Source organism: Crocodylus siamensis, chromosome 9 (genome assembly GCF_052110815.1).
Source record: "Crocodylus siamensis isolate JL-2025a chromosome 9, ASM5211081v1, whole genome shotgun sequence".
Taxonomy (NCBI): Eukaryota; Metazoa; Chordata; order Crocodylia; family Crocodylidae; genus Crocodylus; species Crocodylus siamensis.
The window spans coordinates 15,161,928-15,186,887 of record NC_143403.1 but is presented as its reverse complement, the minus strand read 5'-3'; the positions used below and the strand labels follow the sequence as shown (position 1 = coordinate 15,186,887).

The following is a 24,960-nucleotide window of genomic DNA, read 5'->3' as shown; positions in this document are numbered from 1 at the left end:
CAGATGCACAAAATGTTTAGGTTTGCTTCCGTCAATAGTCCATGAGTAACACCTCCAGCTGCTGCAAAAAAAAAGTGGGAGTCCTCAAGGAAGGGCACATTCCAACAGAGGTTTTTGTGGCCACAGAGAAGGACGTAGAAATAGCATCACGGAAGTCCAGCAGCACAGAACATCTAAACGTCTAAGGTTATTGGCATATTCACTTTCACACATACAACAGACATCTCCAAAATTTTTCTTCTCTTATTCCTGCAAGAAATAAGCTCAAAGAGCTTAATCAAAGCCCACCAAAGCCACAGGAAGCCTTTCTATTAGAAGTTAGGGAGGAGTTTTGGATTGATCCCAAAATATATATTTGCAAACTTGTATAATTAAACTTCCCATATTCAAGTGAAACCTCAGAAAGAACAAAACAATCTGTTTCTCCCCAACATGGAACTCAAATCCTCTGAGACCTGCCTCAGGGCATTTGGGTCAATCTTGGTGAAGCGTTCACAGCACTTCACAGATAATAATAGATTCTGCTGACAGTTGGAGCTTTTCTGCCTCCTTTAAGAAACTTCTCAATTCCTTTTGTATTTAGACTTATCACCACTTTAAAAAATAAAGTTGGGCCTAGACAGGTACCTGAACCACCCAGCAAAGACAAGAGTGAAATCCTCTCTCCATTGAAATCAGCATCCAAACTCTCCTTGGCTTCAGCAGGACCAGGATTTTACCCACTGAGGAGCAGGAGGCTGTAATGGTTTTCAGCTGAACTGCAAAAAACCCATTTCCAAGGATGGGATCAATAAATGTTTTAAATTTAATACCCATATATCCTCACCTTCATCTTTTGCTGCATGGAACACCCAATGCAATATTTACACATCACAGCCCAGGAAAAATATATATAAATCAAACAATTACATGATGATTTCATGATTACAGAAAAGTTTTGCATCGATTCAAAGATGTGAGCATTAATAAACTTATTTGAAAAAAGAAGCTGGAGCACAGGCATTAGATTACCAGTATGCAGAGCTGTTGTCCTTTTGGTGGTCTGTAGCAAAAAGGACACTAGTAATTAGGCTGACATATGCAGAATATATTACTAGCATCCTGCATTTGTGCTTGTCATTTGTATGAGCGAGCCTCTTGACCGAAACAAGAAGTGAAGTTGTATAAATGAAAAAGTAATGAGAATGGATTTCAACCAGTCTTTTTTTCCCCCAGAATTCCTCTCTCTGCCCAAGTCTCTTCTAATCAGCGTGGACATGCCAGAGAATGAAAGTGGCAGTCAGATTTGAAATGATGGGTGCCTCCCCAGCTGAGAAGTATGCATGACCCCCAGTCTTACAAACCCAGAGCAGCCTAAGTAGCTCTGCGAGTCAGAGAACCCATGCAAGTAAAATGAAGCACAGAAGTAGGGCATTAGGCATAGTTGTTCAACTCCCTACCACTGGTTTTGAAGCCGTTTGGTTTTTGGTGCTACATTTGCCCTCTGCAGTAGGAATGTGACATACTAGACAGTGGTTATTTTTATTTTATCTTGCTAAAATATGTCCGGTTGTATTTTCTGACCTGTTCCTGCTTTGTTGGATCATACAGCAATATTAGGAACTAAAAATTACAGCAACTAAAAATGGTTCTTAACTCCTTAGGAAACTTGCATCAGAGAAACAGAAAATTGTGAAGCTAACTAGAAAATGAACCTGTGCCTTTTGCAGTGGAAAACTATTTTGAATCCTCTTTCAGCAAGACCAAGCTCCATGTGCAATTTGGCTTCTGTTTTCATCAGCGGGATGAATAAAAGATGAGCTGGCAGGTGGAGAAGGTAGAAGTATTTATTACTAGGAGGCAACAAAAATGGCATTAGAATGTCCTTAAAAGCCTGAGTGAAGAAACCACTGAAAAATTGATTATATTAACTACCAGTCCAAAAAAGGAAACAAAGGAAACCTAGGTCACTGTCCTTCCAGCCAGAGACCTGAAACTTGACACAGCAGTAACAAAGTCAAAATGAGACCACCTCTTTCTGTGTTTGGTAGGAGGTAGCTGGGGAAAGGGAGGGTGCAGTTTGTGGTGGTCCAGGGCTGGAAGTATGCATTTCATAAACACGTTTGTCGGTAGATTTTTATGAAGGAGCACAAAAGAAGATTTGCAAACCCAACTCAATTCTGTGTTCAAGGAGGAAAGGCTCTACCTGTACACACAGGAACCAGAGCAGAGGTGTCAAACATGGCCCACTACTTGGATCCAGCTCGTGGAACCGTTGTGTCCGGCCCACCGGGCTCTTCGTGGGCCATTGAGCAGGGGGACCATTGAGCAGTGGCAGGCTGGGCCAGTGCAAAATCCACAAGACCCACCAGGGCCTGGAAGTGAGGGGTGAGAAGGGCAGGAGGGAGCTCCGAATTTGGATCTAGGCAATGGCTTGTCCCAGAACCAGATGGGTTAAACAGCATGCGGGGTTGAAGAACATCCACCTGCAGCTTCTGGATTGTGCAAGAGCAGCTGCTGCAGCAAAGCTTTCCCCCAGGTAGGGACCTTTGTCCTTTTCCCACTTGCATGACTGAAGAATGTTCTCAGGAAATTCAGCTGAGTGCTGCCTGGCTTCAGTGCTGTGATCAGGGACTTAGGAAGGTCAAGGAAAGGGAACCATATCCTCCAGGCAATATGGGGGAGCTGGGCTAAGACTGAGCTTGAGAAAACCGGGACTGAGCCCATACAGCCCACATGCCAGGATCAACAGTCTATGCAAGATTTCTTTAAAACTGAAGCGCGAGGTCTTTTGGCCTTCAAACAACAGTTCATGTTTCAAATATCGCTTATTTTTTACAACCACGTCTGCTGTTCCAGAAAAATATCCCAACCAACAAGCATGTGCATTCCACACCCAGCAAGCATGGAGGCAGACTTTCAGAGAGCGGGGAAGAAACAGTTGCAGCAACCAGTTTTCCCTATGCAAGATCAAACACTGACATCGTGTGGTCAGCTCTGGCTCCAGGTTTAAATCCTACCTCTGAGGATTTGCACAGGGCAATACCGCAACCTGCTAACAGGGTCTGAGTGATGGAGCATAGTCAGTGCAGAAAAGCTTGGGGGCAGAAACAAGTGCGAGAAGGGAGCCACTGTAGAAGTTGCTTCAGAAAGGATTAAAATATATTGGTTATAATAAAAAGGCAAAGAATGAATGAAGAACTTGGGAGCAGAATATAAATCCTTCCACCTCTTTCACATGCACAAATGTAACTCAGCTGACAGATGACAACAATTGCTGATTTCTAGTCTGTCTTTGGTGCCCTGGATGCAGTGAATGTGGAGGACACCTGTTCATTAAGACACTCTAATTTGTCTGCCCCAGGACGTTGTTCTTCTGTTCTGGCTATATGCTCAGAGACCAAGCCAGCCTGGTCACTCTACAGCTAATGTCCTGCAGGCTCCATCTGAGATTTGTTGGCAGGATGAAAGGATAAAGCCTGCACTGTCATTGCCTGCGCTTTACTGGACCTTGGCTTAGAGGACTTCACAGCCTCCACTTATCTAACAGTATCAAGGGCACTTTACTGATCTAAAACTTTCTAGCAAGTAATAAAAGCTTCAGGAAGTTGGGCAGAGCAGCATTTTCAGAATGTGCTCTATGATCTCATTTTTTTGGTCCTGCTTTTTCCATTGAATCATGTTCATACACTATCACTGACCACATTTCTCTTTGGTGCATGCTGCCCAGTGAAAACCAGAACTAAGTTCCTCTCCCTTTTAGCAAGGTGCAAATTGTCCCATAAAAAATACATTGTTTTTCCAGCTCCATCCTCTCTCCCACCCACAAGATGTTCTGGTGAAATGTTTGCCCCCCTCTGCTTTATATCCCCTTCTATTGCCCCAACTGGACTGTTACATGCATAGTTCTGCTTTTAGTAATTCCTTATTACTAGCTCGGGGGTCAATCAGCTCCAGAACAGATTCTGAAGTGCAAATATGACTTTCCTAAAAAGAAATTAAAACAGATTCCCTAAAACTTGAATACAAATACTTCTTTTGGTGATCAGGGAGTCAAGAGATTTATTCCAACACAGTCAAATAAGTATCAGGGATGAGGAATGTCTCTCATTGCTGTCCTTCCTCTCAGAGATGATGACCACATGACCCCCCTCCTCCCCCCCCCGGCCTCTGCCTCCCCTTGGGAAGAGGGCCATCACCTGAAATACATAACTTTCCAGGTGTCTATCACTTTAGTTCTCCCCCCTCACCCCCCAGCAAAAATAAAAGTTGGCACCCATGCTTCCTCCTGTGCAAAAATGTAGCATAGTTCTGAAATGTATGGCTCAGCATTTGCCTGGGTAGTAAATGAAGTCTTTCATCTGGTGGCAGCCTGGTGAATTCGGATATTTTACAGTGTCACAGATAAGCTTATACAAGGGAGGCTTATTTTGCACACTTACTGGAGCATTTAAACTGCAGCCAATGTTGCAACTGAGTATTTTGAAACATTTGTACGCTCACTAATATAAAATCCTTGTCCAAACAGGTATTTTATATATACTGCGGAGAAGTCATTCCACACAGCAATCTTGCGGTCATTTTTTCTAAAGTATGCATCTCATTCCCATAATTGCTGGAAATACCCACTGACCAACTGACAAAAGTTTGTTTTTTTCCTTCTGTGGGTCTGCTTTTAAGCACTTGAAGATAAAAGAAGGGCTGACACAGATAACAGCTAAGGCCCATACCTGCAGAGTGCCATGAACCTCCACTCCCACGTAGCACCAGGATGCACAGGGGTCTATCCTCCCCTCACCATGCGACTGCATACCCTTGCTCAAATCACGTCATTGAATTTTTCCCATTCCAAGTTACGGTCCATGATTCTGAGGCTGTGGAAAATTTCTGGACATTTGTATTTTGATTGCTGTTTGCTTTTAAAAGCCAAAAATGTAAAAACTTTGTGAGAAAGTCAGATGTTTACCAGGAAAAAACAGCAAACCGCTGGAAACCTCAGCTGAATCCAAAAGGGGGAATAATTTATTTAATTGCAGTTGCTGAACTGTCTCCTACTTTTGAGAACAAAGCAGCAGCAGCTTCTCTTCGGGCTTTTCTGTATTATTAACCGTCTTCCAGGACAGTCCAACTCTGTTTTTAGAGGCAAGGACTTCTCACTTGGTGGCATTAGTGTGAAGGCATTTCAAGTTTACTATGAACATGACAGAAACCTCCACCGACACGGACAACAGGTGAGAGCTGCATGCTGAGACTAATTAATGATGTCTCTTGACCAATGGAAGCACATTCAGTGTCATCCTCCCCACACTATCTTGTATATCAAAAATGCTTGGGGGAGAAGATAGGAAATTACAATAGCTGTTAAATCCCAGGTACAATGCAGTGAGAAGTCACATAGTGAATTGCAATACCTACTACTGTTGCCAGGGATTCAGAGAAGATGCTTTCTGTTAGAGCTAAGGGGGGCATGCCTCTCCCTCATCCACCCATTGCTGGTTGAGATATGAGTGCTCTTGCTCTTTTCCCTGAACCAAGTTGCCTCACGGCCCCTAGGAAATGGATAGCAGTCCAATTACAGGGAATACTGGGGAGCAGCTGAAAACTGGCTCTGAACACCACAGTACCTAAAAACTAAACTGCGACAGCTTAGCCCAATTTCACTCGCTTATGGACAGGTCAGGCTCTACTGACTACTACAGTCGACTTGTTTGTCCATATCCTACTTTACCCCGGTGTCACGTTACTGCAAGACTGCGCTGCAGTTGCTGATTGGCAAGTCTCTGCTTCCTTGGCTGGCTGGCTGCCCCATTTATATCTCAACACCACTGAGCTCTTTTTAAATAGACATTGGCAAGAGCATGGTAGTATAAATAATAATGGAAGCGCACACTGCCCATTCAAGTACACATATTTCATATTCTGACTTGGGCTACACCTCTGCTTTAGCTAAAGCAGTACTTTGGTGAGAGCTACTGTTGTTGACAAAGGAGTTTGTCAGACCTATACCAGCTCCCCCGAACAGCTGAGGCTCTGCTGGCTGAGCTGAATCCACACCTGGGATTTTGCTACAGGTTTTGACTTAACAGTCCAAGACCACTTATTGTAAGCAATGCTTGGGGAAGACTGTTCACCAGCTGGAGACACTAGCACTGTTTACAAGAAGTAAAAAGTCAATGATTATATATGTATTCCCCCACCTCACCCAAAGGAGATCAACAGAAGTAGAATTTCAAGATTTCCAAGCAAGCACAAAAATATGCTGTATTTAGCCCAATCCCAGATGACCCTGAATAAGACAATCCCCACCATCTGCTAATAATTATTATATACATCACAAATGTATACATTATAATTTTGCCATGGATAGCAACAAATTATCAGAGAATCATCTTAAATTCATCCCTACCACCACTGCAGTAGGAAAAGCAGTGGCAGGCAGTAGGGTCAGGCACTGGGGGAGCAGGTGGTAGAGGAGGCAGTAGGGAGGGTAGGCAGCTTGCTCCCTGCTACCTGCCTTATGTGGAAGGTGTCATGCCACAAGGCTGAGCTGGGGCCACGCTCCATGCCCCAAGGTGCAGTGGAGAAGGAACCTGCTGGCTCCCGAGCAACTATAAATCAGGGGTTGGGAGGGAAGGAGGGGAGCTGCTCCCACCTCCCCCCATTGCCTCCTACTTGATTCCAAGACAGGGGGCTTCCCCCCCACCCCCATATGTTAAATGGCCACACACAAAAAATCTCGCCTTGGAATGAAGTAAATATGGTATTTGATACTGACTGCTTGTTCAGACCCAAACACCTGATGATTAAAGTTTCCAGAGATGGTGTTCTTTTTGGTCTCATCCTAGATTCAAGGATAATCACCCAGTTCTCCACCCCCACAGCTAGTGAAGTTCATGAAGCTTGAAACCAAATGTAAGAAGAATCACAAGTACAGGAGTACAGGTTTTTATTTACAAAATGTTATTTCATTTCAATATTTGCAATTAAGTTAGGGAGAAAAAAAATAAAATCCACCGAACATACAACAAGGGTTTGAAACTTTAAATACATACAAGTCACTTGAAGTACAATAGTTGAAGATTTCTCTTCTCCAAACAAAAAACATTTTTATTTTTAAATGTTAACCATTTTAAAAACACAAATGTCAGAAGGCTATAGTTCAAATCAAGGACACAGTCATGATTCACAAAATATGCTTAAATACGTTATCTATACCAGTACATACATGAGGAGTCCATGTTATTTAGATTGAAGAGGCACAGTAGAGTGGCACGTGGTGAACATCCTACAGGCTACGGGTAGCTTGATTCCTGTATCTGGAACAACCTCCTGCTTCCCGCCATAAGGACATTGGGGAAGTTACATTTTCTGAGTTGACTCAAATTATACCAATGAACATGCTGAAAGCTTACTTGTTCAGGATAGAGGAAGACTTGTATCATACCAACTGTGACAGCCATATGGTCACCATCAACTAAGTTTACCACTGAAACATGCATCTCAAGGACTCCAGAGCAATGTATACCCTGTACATTAATGCTGACCAGCCATGCCTTCACAGCTGCAGAAAAGGTATGACTGTTCTCCGACTGAAGTTGATGCTTACACACAAGCAGACCTAGGCTATTTCTGTTGGTCTACAACAAAATGCAGGAGTGTGCACACTATTATTTATGCACCTACTTGCTTTCCTGTTGCCATATTCCAAGGAACAATAATTACAATATTGCAAGTTAAACTGGGCACATACTGGCATGTAATTAGAGATAGCCAAACAATCTCCAAAACAAAAGTTACCAGTTTGCAAAAACAGTTCTATTTACATATGCAGTAATAAGAGTATCCACAGTACACCGACTGTTCCATTTTTGCAAAAAAACATGAAAACTAAGTTTGCCACTTGACTGTACCTGAACTAGAAAACATCCAAAAATTAAGAGCAAGTTATTTTAGATAGATGTTCAGTACTTGGATTTCCAAAGCTGTCCTTAACAGACACAGACTTGAATTACTTCTCAAATATTTTGCTAAATATGTTTATTTAATGTAATCAGATTTTTGTCTACTCTACTGTGATCTAGCACCTTTGTTTTTAGCCTCACCACTAATGGAAGAGTGCCCTTACCTAGTAAGCAGTAGCCTAGATATGCATCCATCAATGGCACTACTTTATGGTTACAGTCAGAATAACTAACCAACCTGCATATATGCAGCTGCTCACACACAGGCATACAAGCAGGTACTGGCAAAGGGGAGTGCCCTGCTCAAATCATTCATTGGAAAACATTAAGGCTGTGTGATCAGGATTCACTAAAGAGCCTTTCCCACACACCTGCTTCTAGAGCAACTCCCTCTGTATGTTTGCTCATAGACTAACCCGCCTCTAGATCTTCTTCCAAATCTGGCTCCCTCATTCCCATGGGAGACATCTCTCCTCAGCCCAAAGCTACCTATAGCTAGATTAAGGCTAAATACTACTATTATCTGTCATAAAACCCAGCAACCCCTGTAACAGCCCTCCATACACATGCAAACCCTTCCTGCAGACTCCAGTACCAACCCAAAACTCTTCAAGCCCAGTACGTTTGCTTAGAACAGTGAGCACAAACCTACAAAATGTATCTGACCGAGCCTGTAAAGTGACAGCTACCTAGCTGGGCTGCCTGTTTTGTTCTGATATGTACAAGTCAAGTGCCTTAGGGTATTCTGCTTTTCAGCAAAGAATCCTTATTATGTCTAACTTATGTTCATGCAGGCTTCAATGTGTTCATGAATCAAGGGCCAAAAATCAAACAGTGATATTAGACTGAAAGGAAAAGCACGTAGGCAATCAATATAGGAAATACTGCAGCCTGAGCCTAATGCTTGCAACAAGATATATTAATTGGTAAAGTAACATCAAAAAGCACAGACTTGATTGTCTCAAGTCTACCCACAATTAAACATCCATATCTTTAATTTTCTTTAAACACTTTTTAAAAATAAATTTCCAAGGTAAATTTCAAGCAGAATCATATACATAGTTCTCTACATACCATATTCATTCATACGCATTATTTCCAATTGCATTAATAAATGACTCATGTTGGTGAAAAAAAAAACCCACTATAGAAAAAAATCCACACAGTTTAGGCCAAAGATTCTATGAGGACAATTGTTAATGACTTCAAATATGCTGAACTGCAGAATAATTAAGAGAAAAGCTGCTGTATTTGAAATGGAGCAGAGGAAAAAAAAATGTGATCACATTTATGCTAGTTCAGTACCACCCAGACAGGTACTCTTCCTTGGTAGCAACAGCAACAAACAGAGACCTCTAGTCCCAGAATGCACATTCTTGCAGGCTCCAGTTATTCTGGAGCACAAACAAGGAAACAGTCATTAGAAAAGCAGTGTGCCAGCTTTGAAAATGAAAGCTAATTTAAGCTTTGTATAGGGGACAAAGTACAAAAGAGAGCAATACAAATAGTTATGGAGTGCAAAAGACAAAGTAGGTTATATTTTAGCACAATGCCAAAAAGTGTACTTTTAAATATAAAAAGTAATATCCAGTGACAAATAAGCATTTCAATAATCACCCGGACAATTTGAACGGTCTTCTGTGCAGGACAGTAAGTACCTGTCTGAAAAGGAGAATAAAGGGAGAGAGACTAGCATGAAGTATTCTTTGGTGGAATACCAGCATTGCCATTTCTACCTTGTAAATGAGAATGTAAAGGCAGCAATTTGTAGAGCACCCATCTCTTCAAATTGAAGCATTTAGATTCCACATGTACTTATACAATTCCAGAGGCACCTACAGAATAGTATTTAAGTTAGTTTTACAGACTGCAGTTTTAGAACACAATGTTTCATGGATCAGTTTACAATATAAAAGGTTTTAGTAAATCAAATAATAAGCATAAAAATATTCCAGTCAAGTACCACTGGTGGCATTAAGTACTCATTAAGTTAGAAATATATAATATTTCTAAAGACTGAGTTGTAAATTCTAGTTTAAAGTGCACTAGATTGTCACAAGCGTGTGTCCACACAACTGTCTTTACACCCCATGTCACAATTTGAAGTCAATCATTCTGGAAGAAATTATGCTTTGTTTCTTTATGCCTCCTGTAAAAGGGTATTAGTAAAAAGTAATCTAACAGTTTCCAAAACTGAAACAGTCTTGCTTTAAGTTTTAAATGAAAGAGCAAGCTCACAAGGTCACTCTTAAGTTTGGAGGGTGAGCAGTTTGAAGTATCAGATACAACCCTCATGCTCAAACAGCATCTATTTGAAAAATAAGCTTGGAAAGAAGGCGGCTTATTTTGCATAAGACCTCTGAACAAGAGGGTCCTTCTTGCACTTTCATTCGGTTTGAGAAGATAACTATAGCTTCAACAGATGATACCACACTAGGGCACTTCAGGAGTTTGGTCAGTGGTTTCCATGGGGAGAAGTTGGCCAGTGATCATTAATTAGACCACTGCCTTCAATCAGATTCTGCACAGCTGTTAGCAGTATGATTCTGTATCACCAGCAAAATAACTGGGAGCCCAGAGAAGGTTTTACAAAACTCACAGCCCAAAATTTTCAAAAGGAATTCACAGCAAGAGGACTTCTAGTCAACAGTACTTCTAACAGCTTGACTATTAGTGCAAGTAAACATTAATGGTCCCATATCAGACCTTGCCATAGCATGGTATAGCATTAACTCAAGTCCTTATTTCTTGCCTTGGTAGCAATTTGCAATTGCATCAGAATTAAAATACACCACAGTAACTGTGATGTCATCTCTATACATTCTTGCTAGGTCTTCAGGTAAAGTCAACATTGCAGCCAGTTTCTCTTGATCTACCTCTCCATATTCATTACTTCCAACTGCATGCCTTATCAGGTGAGTGGCAATATTCTGGTCAAGTGAGCCCATGCTTCTGGATTTCCTCTGAAGCAGCAGACTCTGCATATAGCCCAAGTTAACTGGTTTTTTGAGTTCTGGTTTCCGGACGGTAGACTCTGCAAGGTGTTCTGCAACAAGTTTTACCACATCCTCATTATTCAGCATGTCCCACAATCCATCTGATGCCATAACTAGAAATCGATCTTTAGGTCTTAGTTTATGGTAGGTGACTTCCGGCTCTGCTGTTAAATAAGGTGGTGTATAATAGTTTGGAGGGACATACTGATAAATATTTAAAGCTTCAACATTAGAGCCATTCTCCAGAACACTCTGTTGCAGTTCCTTGCTCCACTTCAGTTGAACATCTCCAAAAGCCCTTGAAGGAATGAGGATCCCCAGCAGCCGGTCATTCACAATTATTGTTTTCTCCTCCAATTTAGGATGTTCTTCCTTTAGCCTTCTGATTTCTGCTTCATTGAAGACATTGTGATCTCGAGTAAGAGAGAGCGCTGACCAAGTTCCATCTTCTTCTTGAACCCCTAAGATTGCTCTGCAGTCCCCAGCATTTGCAACATGTAAGTGGACACCATCAATATGAGACACACAGGCCGTTGCACCAGAGAAAGCCACTTGCAGGGCAATGTTTCTCATCACTTCATTTTCTAGCGAGGCCTGGACTTCCAGTGTTACGTCTGAATCTAACCTTTTGAACGCATTTATCAAGGCTTCTTCTACACTGAAACCTGTCTCTAGGTCAAGGTTTAAGAGATCTTGCCAATAAACCCTGAGGTGATCAAAGTATAACGAAGCCACTTCTCGGAACATAAGGTCATTTGGATGTTTGTACCACTGCAGAATTGGCAGGACTGGTTTCATGCATTCTGTGGCGAGCTCCATCTCTTCCAGCACTTGCTGAGACATAAGAGAGACAGCAATATAATAAAACAACCTCTCACTAACTGCTTGAGCACATGCATAACCACCATGGCCATCAAAGATGCCAAACATCATTCCTTTTGTCTGCAAGCAAGTGGCTGCACTCCTACGATCTTCACTGGGTGCGTTGGATGCTAACTGGTTACTTTCAAATCTCAGTACAGAGTTTGAATTTCTGCCATCAAATTCAGATATTTTATGGGATAATTCACCTGCTTTCAATACATCATTTATTTGTGATGGTGTTAGCTGAAAAGTGAAGTGCTGCTCCTCTGTTGAAGTATGTCTGAAAGCCTTTAAAGTGAAGACGCTGTCTATACTGCAGCTCATCACAACAGGAGAGAATGGTGCTTTGGCAAACATGCATTTGCATTTCATCTTGCTTTGATGCGGGATCCATTTTGAATACAAACGTCCTTTTCCGTGAAAAAAAACAAAGCTATTTCTTGCAGAGCTTAAAATCCAAGAGGATACAGTATTTGACATAATAAGATGGACCCTTGGAAGTGATTCTTTCAGCAAAACAAAGTTTTAGGAGTCTGGAAGTTAAAAAATAAGGTAGAAGTTAGATACCACACAAATACTTTACATGACAACAAATAAATTATTATTAAAATGTTGAATTGTAAATAAATTCCTGGCAGGCTATTGTGAGGTAACTTTGTTATGTAAGAGCTGAATTTTCCATCATTCAGTTGTAAGTTAAGTGAATTTAGGAGCCTGTATTGTGAGTGCTCGTTCTAATTAGCTCCTCAGAACAGCTAAACTAAGCTTGCCAAGTATATCAAAGCAGTCAAGTCCTTTTTTTCATTACAGCAAGGCTAAAAGCAACTTCAGCAATAAGAAAACAGAAGCCTACCCATTAGAATAAGCAGAACGAATGGGTCCAAGAGCTCCAAAGAGCAGAACCTGAGTAATGGCCACCTTCAAGAGACACCTTTAAAAAGAGGGTACAACCATGTTGAGATAATAGACACAAATACTGGAGACTACATGATGTCAATATAGGAAATACCAGGATAAACTGAAAAATTCATGGTTGTCATCTGAAATCACCAAATAATTAAGGTTTATATGACAAGGAGCTTAAATCTTCTCTTCTGGAGGATAAACTAAGCTTGGCAAGAGAGGAAGAGAAACCTGTGAGTATTACAAGGCTGTTCTGGGTCTACAGCACTGGAGGTCATAACTAACCTTTAGGAATTCTGGACTCCCAGTTAAACTGAAGTTTGGTCAAATCAAGTTTTACCTGTAACCCACTTAAGCATTCATGACAGTGAAGGCCTGAAGTGAACCCAGCTGCACTGACTACTATTATCATACGAGCAAGAGAAGTTCTTAGTTTGAAGTAATTTTAAACTGACTGCACTGATCTGGATACTGACTGACTGTTTTAGCTAGTAGGGACTTAGGGCGGCTGTTATACCTGTTCACCACTCCCAGAAAATTCATAGCTAGGACTGTATAACTGAAGAGCATAGGCCATACTTGGAAATCTGTTTTGAGTGGTTTCCTGAGATTACAGGCAAAGGCAAAAAGGAAACCATGCACAAGGCATTAATGTAAGGCCTCTGACAGAACCTAAGAAAGTCAATTAGTACAGACTCCATATACAAATTTGCAAAGGTACCCCTATACTGCCAAAATTGATACAGCTCACTCACAATCAGAGAGTTGCCCTTGTTCCATGCAGTACTTTGTCCTCCTCCTGTTCAGTGCATGCTAACACGCACAAGAGACATCAGGCATGGTGCTGAGGGGGGGGTCTTTTATAATTAGAGTGGTTCCTGGATAGCTACTCTAATTAAAACAGCTTGCTGTCATGTGTATTAAGCCTCCACACACACTGTTCCCTATGCCAAAGCAGGCAGGTATTAAGAGTGGTAAAAGGATATTTAACAGCTTTCCACTAGTCAAGGACTAAATTTGACCCCAGAACAAGTAGTTAAGCATCTAAATCTCCCCATCTACTCCAGAGCTGAATTTTGTCATCTGCCTTTGCAAAAATGGCTGCACTCTTAATCCAGGGCCAATTCTCACCCCAGAAGTTCAAAATTAGGGTTGCACTGACAGAGATTTTTGTAGTCAATACCAATCTGATTTCCGATATCAGCCTCACAGCATGGAGAGCTGCCTCCAGCTGGTAAGTCTGGTGTGGGGGGAGAGGGGAAGAAAAGGGCTGGGGGCGGGGGGCAGATCAAGGCCCCCACAGGGAGGGAGGAGGGGGGCTAGAGTTGGGGCGGGGGCAAGACACTGGACAGAGCTGCGGTTCATCCAGGGAGCACGGGGAGAGTAGCTCCCTCCACTGCACGTCACTTGACCAGGAGCCGCTGGTCTGGTGGCTTGTCCGGCACTCGCCTGCTCAACCCGCCACTCTTAGCACTGGTCTGGGAGGGCACGGGATGGGGGAGTATGTGCCCCCAGATCTGCGCGGGGTGGGCTGGGGCCAGGGCTGGCTGCGCCAAGCTCTTCCAGGTGGGGCGGGGCTGCAACCACAAATTTGCCATAGCTGCTCTTCCCACACCGCAGCTGTCTGTTCCAGCGCAGCCCCACCCTGGCAGGAAGAGCTTGGTGCAGCCTCAGCCCACCCCACCCCATGCAGATCCAGGGGTACAAGCCCCCCCTGTGCCCTCCCAAAGAGCGGCAGGAGCAGCAACAGGAGCCACAGGATGAGCAGGCAAGTAGATCCCAGACGAGCAGTGCACGGCAGTGGGAGGTGCCCCTGTTCCCGGTGCTTTCTGGACAAGCTGTGGCTCCATCCCGTGCCCACCCTAACTGGGCAGCACTTGCCCCAGCCCCTGCCCCAGCTCTAGCCCCCCTCCTCCCCCCACCAAAATGGACTTCCCAGCTGGAGGCAGCTCTCCACACTGCCGGGCTGTGCTGCAGCTGTGCGCATGCATGGGGCATTTATCAACCTGATATGGCTGATTTCCGATATATTAAATGTTCTTTATATCAGGGCCAATCCCATATTGGACCAATGTATTGGTTCACCTCTATTTAAAATGTAACACTGCTTTTCTGGAAGACAGAAAGCAGCATCACAGCAGTAAGAGAAGTCAGTCTATAATGAGAGCTGCTTTGGTTCCAGTACCACTTATCTGAGGTGTAGACTTTGGGCAGAAGCTGTCCAAGGCAACAAAAGTTCACCTTTACCTGTTACATAAAGTGGTTTCTAAAACATCAGCAAAATTTAAAAACATACTGACCCAAACAAACAAAGAGGCCTACTGATAAAGGCCAAGGACTGTGCTGAAATCCTGTCTGGTAAACAAGAGGAGCATGGGACCAGAAATCAATGGACCAAGGTTACTGTGCTATAAGTCAACTGCTTCAGGTTAACGAATCACACCAGGATAAGCTATCTTACCTTCCTCCTCTGTTGAGGGGCCCTTCCTCTGACAAACAAGAAAGAAACACAATTTGAAACTGGTGTCAGGAAGTCAGGTGGGAAAGCTCACTCCTTTCAGTGCATCACGGATACCAGCTCCACCAGCTTCTCAAGTCCTGGAATCTACTGTCAGACCACTGGAGCTTTGCTGGCCTAATCCTGACCTAACCAAAACAGATCAAGCACATGGCCCCAGTTGCAATAGCTGAAACTGGTACAGATGGCAAAGTCCCACACTTTACCTGGTGCATGAGACTTGCTGTTACTCCCTTCTTCATATCCCCTTTCCTTTCCTGTCCCACTTTTTGACTTCTGCTTACTAAACTTGGTTTAGCCAGCCTGAATTTTTTCAGTACTGTTGCCAGCCCATCACCCAGAAGGGCAGTACCCTTAAGCAGCCAGATCACTGGTAAAGGTTTGCCAGGTCTCAGAGGGACTGCTAAGACCATGTGCTCCATCTTTCTCCACCAGCAAAACTTAGAAAGTCAGTGCCAGAAACAGAAGCTGCACATTTTTCTAAATAAATCCTTGCTGTTTTTTCTTCTTCCTCATACAGATTTATCTTGTTTCATCTTCAAGGATGTAAGATCAAACCACATGAATAGCTGCTAATTTTCTCTCTTTCCCAACAGGAGTGTTAATACTACCTAAAGGAATGGTGAGAGGTGGGGGTATATGACATAAAGGTCTCATTTCCTATTTCATTTGCATTTGATTTTTTTCCTTTTCTAAGAGGAGGTTAAAAAAGATCTGAAAGGTCACTGTTTGCCATGGGATTAGCCAGGTCTAAATCTCTACAGATATGGAAATCCAAACCTCCTTTACCTTTTTGATGTTTTACAGTGACAGGGTCATTTTAAGCATCTTGAGTCCTTCAGCTGATTTATTTCATTCCAACTAATGCAGAGCACATATATGTGGGGACTAAACAAATACCACCTGAGTGTCAAATGATGAGGCCTAAAGACAAAGAGGGAGATGCCTTGGGCTTATAGTTCTCATAATCTGTCGGTATTTTCATAGTTTCATAGTTTCTAGGGTCGGAAGGGACCTGAGTAGATCATCTAGTCCGACCCCCTGCCATGGCAGCAAAGGGTACTGGGGTCAAACAACCCCAGCAAGGTGTTCATCTAACCTCCTCTTAAAGACCCCCAGGGTAGGAGCCAGCACCACTTCGCTTGGAAGTTGGTTCCAGACCTTAGCCGCCCTGACCGTGAAGTAGCACCTCCTGATATCTAACCTAAACCTACCCTCTGCCAGCTTCTGACTGTTATAACTGGTCACTCCTGGCAGTGCTCGGGCGAACAGGGACTCCCCCAGTGCCTGCTGATCCCCCGACTAGTTTATAACAGGCCACGAGATCCTCCCTCAGCCTTCTCTTTTGGAGGCTGAACAGGTTCAGGTCCCGTAGCCTCTCCTCGTAGGGCCTGCCCTGCTGTCCCCTGATCATACGAGTGGCCCTCCTCTGGACCTTCTCCATGCTGTCCACATCTCTCTTGAAGCGCGGCGCCCAGAACTGGACGCAGTACTCCAGCTGCGGCCTGACCAGTGCCGCGTAGAGGGGGAGGATCACCTCCTTGGACCTGCTCGAGATGCATCTGTGGATGCATGACAAGGTACGGTTGGCCTTCCTGACTGCCTCCCCACACTGCCGGCCCATGTTCATCTTGGCGTCAATGATGACTCCAAGATCCTTTTCTGCCTCCGTGCTGACAAGAGGGGAGTTCCCTAACCTGTAGGTATGGTGCCGGTTGCTCCTCCCCAGGTGCATCACCTTGCACTTGTCTGTGTTGAATCCCATCCTATTCTCGTCCGCCCACCCTTGTAACCTGTCTAGGTCTGATTGTAGCCTGTTACTTCCTTCTAGTCTGCCCACATCCCCCAACATCTTAGTGTCATCAGCAAATTTGAACAGGGTGCTTTTTACCCCCTCGTCCAAGTCACTGATGAAGATGTTGAACAGCGCGGGCCCGAGGACCGAGCCCTGCGGGACCCCACTGCCCACGTCCTTCCAGGTTGAGAAGGACCCATCTACTACCACCCTCTGGGTGCGCCCACCAGCCAGTTGGCAACCCAACTGACTGTGTGGGTGTCGACACCACGGTCCCCCTGTTTCTTAATGAGAACGAGGTGAGAGACTGTGTCAAAAGCCTTCCGGAAGTCCAGGAAGACTATGTCCACTGCTACCCCTGCATCTAATGATTTGGTGATTAGATCATAAAAGGCCACCAGGTTGGTCTGACAGGACCTGCCACTGATGAACCCGTGTTGGTTGCCCCTAAGCATGCAGTCCCCTGCTGGCCCCTTGTGGATGTGTGCCAGAATAATTTTCTCAAACAGCTTGCCTAGGATCGAGGTAAGACTAACTGGCCTATAGTTTCCTGGGTCCTCCTTCTTCCCCTTTTTGAAGATGGGAACCACGTTGGCCCTCTTCCAGTCCTCTGGCACCACACCAGAGCACCACGAGTGCTCGTAAAGCCGTGCCAGGGGACTTGCAATGACCTCGGCCGATTCCTTTAGAACTCTAGGATGGAGATCGTCCAGACCAGCTGACTTGAATACGTCCAGTCCCTCCAGAAGTTCCCCAACTAGTTCCTCACTAACCCTTGTCCCAGTTGTGCCTCCCATGGGGTTCAAGGGGGGCCCAGCAGGGCGGTGACTGTTCTGGTCCCTACTTAGGAAGATGGAGGCAAAGAAATCGTTAAACATGTTAGCTTTGTCGTCTGGTGTGATGACCAAATTTCCCAACGTGTCCTGCAGGAGCCCCACATTACCCGGAACCTTTTTTTTACCCACTATGTATTTAAAGAAGGACTTCTTATTGTCCTTAATCTGGGAAGCTAGCCCTAATTCCATCTCTGCCTTGGCCTTCCTGACTGCCCCCCTTCATCCCCAAGTGACCACAGTATAGTCATCCCTGGTGATGTCCCCTTCTTTCCATTGGGTGTACGCCTCCCTTTTAGCAAGGAGATGTTCCCGGATGCTTTTGGTGAGCCATGGAGGCTTGTGTGCCCTCCTGCTCCCTTTGATCCTTGTTGGGATTACCTTCCTTTGGGCTTGGAGGATCATCTCCTTAAGGAGCGACCACTCTCCTTGGACACCTGACTCCCCTCCCCTCGGGGACCTCAGCGCTTCCCCAACTATCCTCCTTAGCTCATTGAAGTTTACCCTCCTGAAATCTAGAGCTGCTGCCTTACTGCATGCCTTTGCCACCTTGAGCTGGATGGTGAATTCCAGCAGGCGATGATCGCTGTCGCCCAGGTGGTCGAGCACCCGCAGCCCCCTCACAAGGTCATCACCTGTGGTCAGCACTAGGTCCAACAAGGCGTCTCCCCTGGTGGGGCTGTGCACCTCCTGGGTTAGATGGAGGTCCTGCACTCTGGCTAAGAACCTTTGTGAGCATTCAGACCTGGCTGACTGCTCTTCCCAGCAGATGTCCGGGAAGTTCAGGTCCCCCATGACTACCACATCCTTAGCCTTCACTACCTCTGTAAGCTGACCCAATGATTCCTGGTCAAGCTCTTCTCCCTGGTTGGGAGGTCTGTAGAAGACCCCCACCGTTAAGTCTCTTTCCCCTCGACTGCCTTGTACTCTAACCCAAAGCACTTCAGAGTGCCCCTCCCCTGACTCCTTGCTAATTGACGAGGATGTGTATTCCTCCTTAATATAGAGTGCCACGCCCCCACCTCTCCTTCCTATCCTGTCCCTCCTGTAGCCCTTGACATTCACCACCCAGTCATGCATTGAATCCCACCATGTTTCAGTGATCCCCACTATGTCCGGGCTGGTGTCAGCTAGCAGGAGAGTGAGTTCCTCCTGCTAGTTTCACCAGTTTCTCTCAATTTTCTATACTGGGGGTCAAACTCACCTGGGGTCCTAAGGTGGATCCAGACCACAGAGCTTCTTGAAGGCCAGATCCAGCCTGGGGCATGGGGATGGCTGCTGTGGTCACCCAACTGGCCACAGCAGGTATGGAGGTGGTAAGGGGTCTGGCAGCAGCAGAGACCTGGGGCGCAACAAAGCTTCTGGAATGGCTATTAATGGTCATGATCACCTGGGCCCAAGGGCCCCACATGTGTGGGAGGCTACATCCCCCCACAACTTTTAGTAGCCCAGCCAGCTGGATAGAAAGTCTCCGTGGAGTTTGACACCCCTCCAATTATAGTATACAATTATGCTACGGTTCAAGATATCAAATGACCAGGCTACCAGATCCATCACTGCCTACCCTGCTGTATATCAGCAGCTCTACAATACCTCATTAGGAACTGATAAGCACAATTTTTCTTTTTTTTTTTGTAGGTTTCTCTATCACAGACACATCCCCCATTCCACAGTCAATTCTAGCTCTAGCACTCCAAGCAAGAAACATTTGCCCCCTAGCCCTTTACCAGGTCTGTATGATCCTGTTTCCAGCACTATGGTTTTGTACAGCTTAAACTTTCCTCCAAGCACACACACATTGTTATCTAGGCAAAGTTAGACCCAAATGGCAGAGTTCTGGCATCAGAGCTGTACTGGCAAGTGAGTTCAAAATACTAGGAGGTAGCTTCTGATGGGAAATGTTCTGCTGTTCATAAGCACTAGTAGAAGCACTTTTTTCATCAGCAAAAGCTGTGTCTACACCAGAGATGGTCAAAAAGGCCAAATCTTGGGGGTTGTATGTATGTCCTATCACAGAGAGGGGAGAGCCCAGGAGGACTCAGAACTACAACTCAGAACACAGCCCAATTCAAACAGGCAGACTGTTGGGTAATTTCTTTTTATCTTTGGCCATCTGGTACCTCATGTAGAACCAACCACTCTATTTTCTTCCTGCAGTGCAGTCCCATAATCAGTGAGCAGCTGAGGAGCTTTGTCATCAAATGCTTCAATATTCCACTTTGAAGAATTAAACTTGCAGATCTACTCGCTTAAGCCCAAAGCCACACCATGATCCTGGTATCAGCACACTGGTAAATGTCCCCCTATCACAGAGCACTCCTCTGCTGTAACAAACACTACATGGATGAAGCTGGAGAAATGGTAAGCAAGGAGGATATGGAGGGTACGTCTACAAGGACAGACATCTTGCCAAACTGATACCAAGACAATACACTAGGAGGAGACCAGAGGGCTTCTGGGAAGGGACTGGAGGACCAACAATATGATTACAGTTGTAACTGGCTGCGATAGCATATTTTAACTGAGGTTATGTCAGGTTAGCAGAACTTTAGAGCCACCACAGGGTGGCTGACTCACCAGATAGCAGAGGCAGAAGTGGGCAGATGTGCAAAAGTGGAACTCATTATACACAGGACTAAATTGAGCCCACAATAAGGAAAAAGCTTACATCACTGCTTTACATCAGCAGACGGCTTCTACACCAGTCTATTTCTATGGATGCAAAGACAGGCAGAACATTACAGTCAAAAGGCCTAACACTATTCTAACAGTAAAAAAACCCCAAAAATGAAATGGTCTCTGCTGCCCCATACCCTTAGTCACTTAACTGTGTCACCCTCCTCTGTACCTTCAAAGTTTAACATGCATACTTTGGCTTAACAGCCCTATCCACAGTCAGGAAGAGAAGAAAGACTAGGAAAACATACATATGCAGGAGTTCTGGTTTGTGGCGTCCTGGCAATGACCCGAGACAAATGCAGAAATAACGTTTAACTCTGACTACTCCTCTAAACTTCTTTAAGCAACTAAAGACATTCATCTAAAATACCACAGAGGACTCTTGTCAACAACTTTGCAATCTCCATTCTTCACTGGAAGGAAACCAACCCCTTTCTAGCTCTTTTGCAAAATGGCACTGTATCAAAGTCTTCCATTTCCAGATCGGCCTCCCAGAGTCTCTATTTTTCTGGAACTGACCAAAGTTTAGCTCCAAGATAACAAACTTTACCAGTGCAAATTCTGTTGAAATAGATATAAACATATTGGCTTCAGTGAATCAGCACATTTAAAAAATCCAGCCAAAATAATCTGATTAGCTCTATCCCTTCTCCTCCTCCCCGAAATGCAGCCTACTCAGGTTAAACTATGAAAGTTTCACAAGGATTCATACTGTTCTCTACAAGGATGACTGTAGGAACATTCAGGATATTAGTGTATGTGCTTGATCCCCTTGTTCATCTACCACAGAAGTGTCAAAATCACCTTGTGCCCTGGGCCAGATCCAGACCACGGGATTCTTTGTGAGCCAGATGCAGCCAGGGGCACAAGGAAGTGGCAGCATAAGCGGCTCTTGCTCTAACCTGGAGCACAGAGTGACATCTCCAGCACAAAGGGAGCTGAGGGGATATGGCTGCAGCAGTAGTAACAGGCAAAGTGGTTGGGGGGCAACTTTGGTTATGTCTGCCTTCTCTCATCCTCCTGCTGAAGACTGCCATGTCCAGAGGGCCCTGGATTATGCAGCAGACCACCTCCCCCCTCCTCAGCCATGCCTCCTAACTTCTGGTGGCTTGCCAGTAGCCCAGGGGACCAGATAAAGGAACGGTGGGCTGAATATGTGACACCCATGATCTACTATATTTTACACTTCTTTCTGCCCACTAGCATCCATTGCTAGCATCTGATGCTGTTAGTTTTTGGATTGCCGCTTGTTCACTACACAGACTGACTCTTACATGCTCTTTTGTGACACCGAACATACCCTTTTGAAAATTAAAGCCATAATTTGGATGCATGCTACACTATGCTGCAGCTCTCTCACTTCTTTTCTCTTGCTTTAAACCTACTTTTGATATTCAGTTTGTTGGATTAAAGCCCCAGGTTGATTTTGGCTCCAGTTCAATCAAAGTGTCCCAATTCTTCCCCACCTACTGGAAGAGCCTTGGTTGGATCCAAGCAATCTCCTGCTGTGATTGCATCTTTGCTAGCAAAGCAGGGGCTAACCTTTTTTTGGCAGGTGTGGCACAAATTAGCCCTGCATCCTTCTTGGGTGCCACCCAGATCCCCTTCCCCAATCTGCTGCTCTGCTTTCTGCTCCCTGCCTCATCTGCCACATGCTAGACACAGAGGCTGCCTGTTCCACTTGTGCCACAGGTTGGCCACTCCTGCGTTGGTACATGACCTGGAAAGGTCAGATGCTAGAACTGAACTGTTTTCATTGTCCAGGTTAAGTGATAAACAAAAAGAAACAGAAAAAAGAAATGAAGCCTTAATTAGAGTTTACCTTTTCTTTTTAATTGTAGTAAATTTACTCTACTGTCACATGGGTGAATCCTATTTAAAACACTTAATTATGCTTCTTCAATCCCCCTACAAAACCTGGAATTGCAGAGAGGGAGACAAGAAAACAGGCTCAAACAAAAATGATGTTTTTTAACGCTCCTGCAGTAACAGTTTCAGAAGAAACCTTGATTCCCAGAGACAAACTGAAAACTATTCCAGCAGGGTTTTAAAGAGCAGCATGTTTATCTGCACAATTCAGGTTATAGGATCAAGACCCTGATTTGGGCAAAACTCTCCCCGCACTGCTCCAGCACTAGTGCATCTGCAACAGCTGGAGCATCAGCGCAGGCCAGCTACTGGCACTTTCTGCAGGGACACTCCCAACAATGCAGGCGGCGCTGGAGCTACAGGAGGAGACTGCCAGACACCTCATGATGCCTTATGGAGAAAAATTAAGACGTCTCCCTCCTGGGCTTTCCTCATGCCTTTCCCATTTCGGCTACCACATGCCGGCCTCCCTCGCATTTTAAAGAAACCACCGTCTAGTTTCAGCGCGGAGAAGGCCTTGCAACACCCTAGTATCTCTCACCAATGAAGACCGGATTCCATCCACCCTCTGAATTAAAGGATAAAAGCTGCGAGTCTGGAAGTAATCGATAGTCACCAAAACACAAAACAAAATCCCCACCCACCCCTCTCATGTCCAACCTTCACGGAGGCGTCTGTCCCTGCGGAAACCCACAAGGGAAACAAAATCCCCTGGGAAATAAACCAATACCTTCCGTCGCTTCCTGTCGTTTTCAAACTCCGAAACCACGCGATCCCGTCTGGCTCCGGGCGCTGCCAGCACCTATCATGCGCCGGGGCCAAAATATTCCTTTTGTAACATGGGGTGGAGCCAACCTGAGCCCCACAAAGCTGGGGGTGGGGGGGAGGAGGGGGGTACGTGCGTGTGCACACACACAGGCTCTCACCCACACACCCGTCCTCAAAGCGCGCGCGCGCGCACACGCTCACACGGAGGTGCAACTTACCCTCAGAGGCTCCCCGCCTGAAGTTGCCCGACACCCCAAGGAGGCGCGTGGAGCCCCCAAACCCCGCTCACCGCTCGGCCGCGCACGCGTAGGAGCTGGCTGCCGCCTCAAGGCCGCTTCCGGGGGCGGCGCGTGACGGGCCAATCGGCGGGCCGCGCCCGGCCCGCGCCTGTGCCCCGCCCCGCCCCCGACAGCCAATGGGTTGCGGAGCCCGCCCCCGTTGCAGGGGCCCGGGATAATGGCTGATCTTTGCGGCACCGCGTGAGGCGACCCACGTCGCCCCCGTTCCCCTTCCCCTTCCCCGGGCGCTCCGTCCTCCAGGGTCTTACAGGGGGCTGGGCACGCAGTAGAATGCAACACGGACATTTTTTTTTGTATTCCAGGTCACGAGCAAAGACCCGGCTCTTCGACGTCTCCTGGTGACCTCTGCTGGGGATTTCCGTACGATGAAGCAATAGTTCTTCTATATCTTCTGGTGAATTTCTCATGCTGCTGACTCACACGGATTTTAATGGGAATGCGGCGGGGGAGTCTGCTCCAGGGGTGACCGTGATGTGCCCCAGAGGATGTGCTACCACACACCCCTCCTGGGCTAGGGGCTCCTCAGCCTCCAGCTGTGGCCCCGGGTCCCTGTCCCTGTCCCAAGGCCACGTGAAATTCTGCCCCACCAGCCTCCAGCTGTGGCCCTGCCCATGTCTGGGCCAGTGAGACATTCAGCCCCCTGGGCTGTTCCTGGGCTACGAACTCCCCAGCTCCCTGCCCCTGCCCCTCCTGAGCTCCAGCCTCTGGCCTCTTGCTCGTTCCCATTCAGCCCCTCCTCTCAGTCTTGCCCCATGCTCACTTTTTCTGGGAACTTGCACCTCTACCCATACTGGTCCCCAGGCCCTCTATTCCTATAGCTTCTCTCTTTAGGCCAGCTGGGACCTCCTTACCTCCCCCACAGTCTCTTCCACAAACCACCAGTTAAAACTAATTGCAGTAGTAAGCTGTCTGGCAGACACTACCCTCTCTACGTCCAAACCTAAATAAGGGCTGCCTGCCTGCATAACCCAGCCTCTCTCTACCCCCAGGTAATATTTCCCCATTCCCAGGCCTGCAGAGTTGCTTGCTTCAGCTCCAGTGTTATCTCAGGAGCTCCTCTCCCTGTGGCTCTTGATACAAGACTGCCTGACCAGCTCAGGCCCCCAATTTATGTGGGTCAAGCCTGGCCCGCTTTCTGATCAGGTAACTCTCCAATTGCCTCCCCCCCATACACACTTTGCCACCTGCTGCTTTTCAGGCAGCCTCCCCTCTTAGATGGCAGGTGTACGAAGCACCACAGCATAGGGAGTTATAGATCTTCCACACTTCTGAGAATCCAGTGCAACAGACCTGCAGTTATTGACCACCCAGACTGGAGGCACTCATTCACAGGCCAGTGTAAGTCAGTGAGGAAATCCAATACTACTTCTTTTACATGACAAGTCTTTGGTTCCACATCTCATATTCAGTTTCCTAGGTGGAAACTGGGGCTTGATCTTACACTACTATCCCAGTCTATGATAATTTTAACTGAGTAGAAAAAGCAGAAATGGTCC

At 45.7% G+C, this 24,960-nt stretch overlaps 1 protein-coding gene across 5 annotated transcripts; it reads right to left on the bottom strand.

The window, feature by feature from the left end:
* Positions 1 to 6,908: 6,908 nt before the first annotated feature.
* PDP2 (pyruvate dehydrogenase phosphatase catalytic subunit 2) lies at positions 6,909 to 23,500 on the bottom strand. 5 transcript variants are annotated; one of them, XM_090063412.1, is made up of 3 exons: positions 23,455 to 23,476; positions 23,128 to 23,199; positions 6,909 to 12,333 (listed from the first exon to the last, which is right to left on the bottom strand). In XM_090063412.1, exon 3 carries the CDS (start codon positions 12,278 to 12,280, stop codon positions 10,682 to 10,684), a length of 1,599 nt encoding a protein of 532 aa, XP_089919538.1. In that variant the 5' UTR covers positions 12,281 to 12,333; positions 23,128 to 23,199; positions 23,455 to 23,476; the 3' UTR covers positions 6,909 to 10,681. The 5 variants fall into 5 exon arrangements, with proteins under 5 accessions (XP_089919538.1, XP_089919536.1, XP_089919535.1 ...); XM_090063410.1 differs by having other exon boundaries at positions 23,384 to 23,456; XM_090063409.1 differs by lacking the exon at positions 23,128 to 23,199 and having other exon boundaries at positions 23,384 to 23,500.
* Between the last annotated feature and the right edge of the window lie 1,460 nt (positions 23,501 to 24,960).

Excerpts from the sequence above, each read along its gene's own strand:
- PDP2 (XM_090063409.1), bottom strand. The coding sequence starts at position 12,280 with ATGTCAAATACTGTATCCTCTTGGATTTTAAGCTCTGCAAGAAATAGC.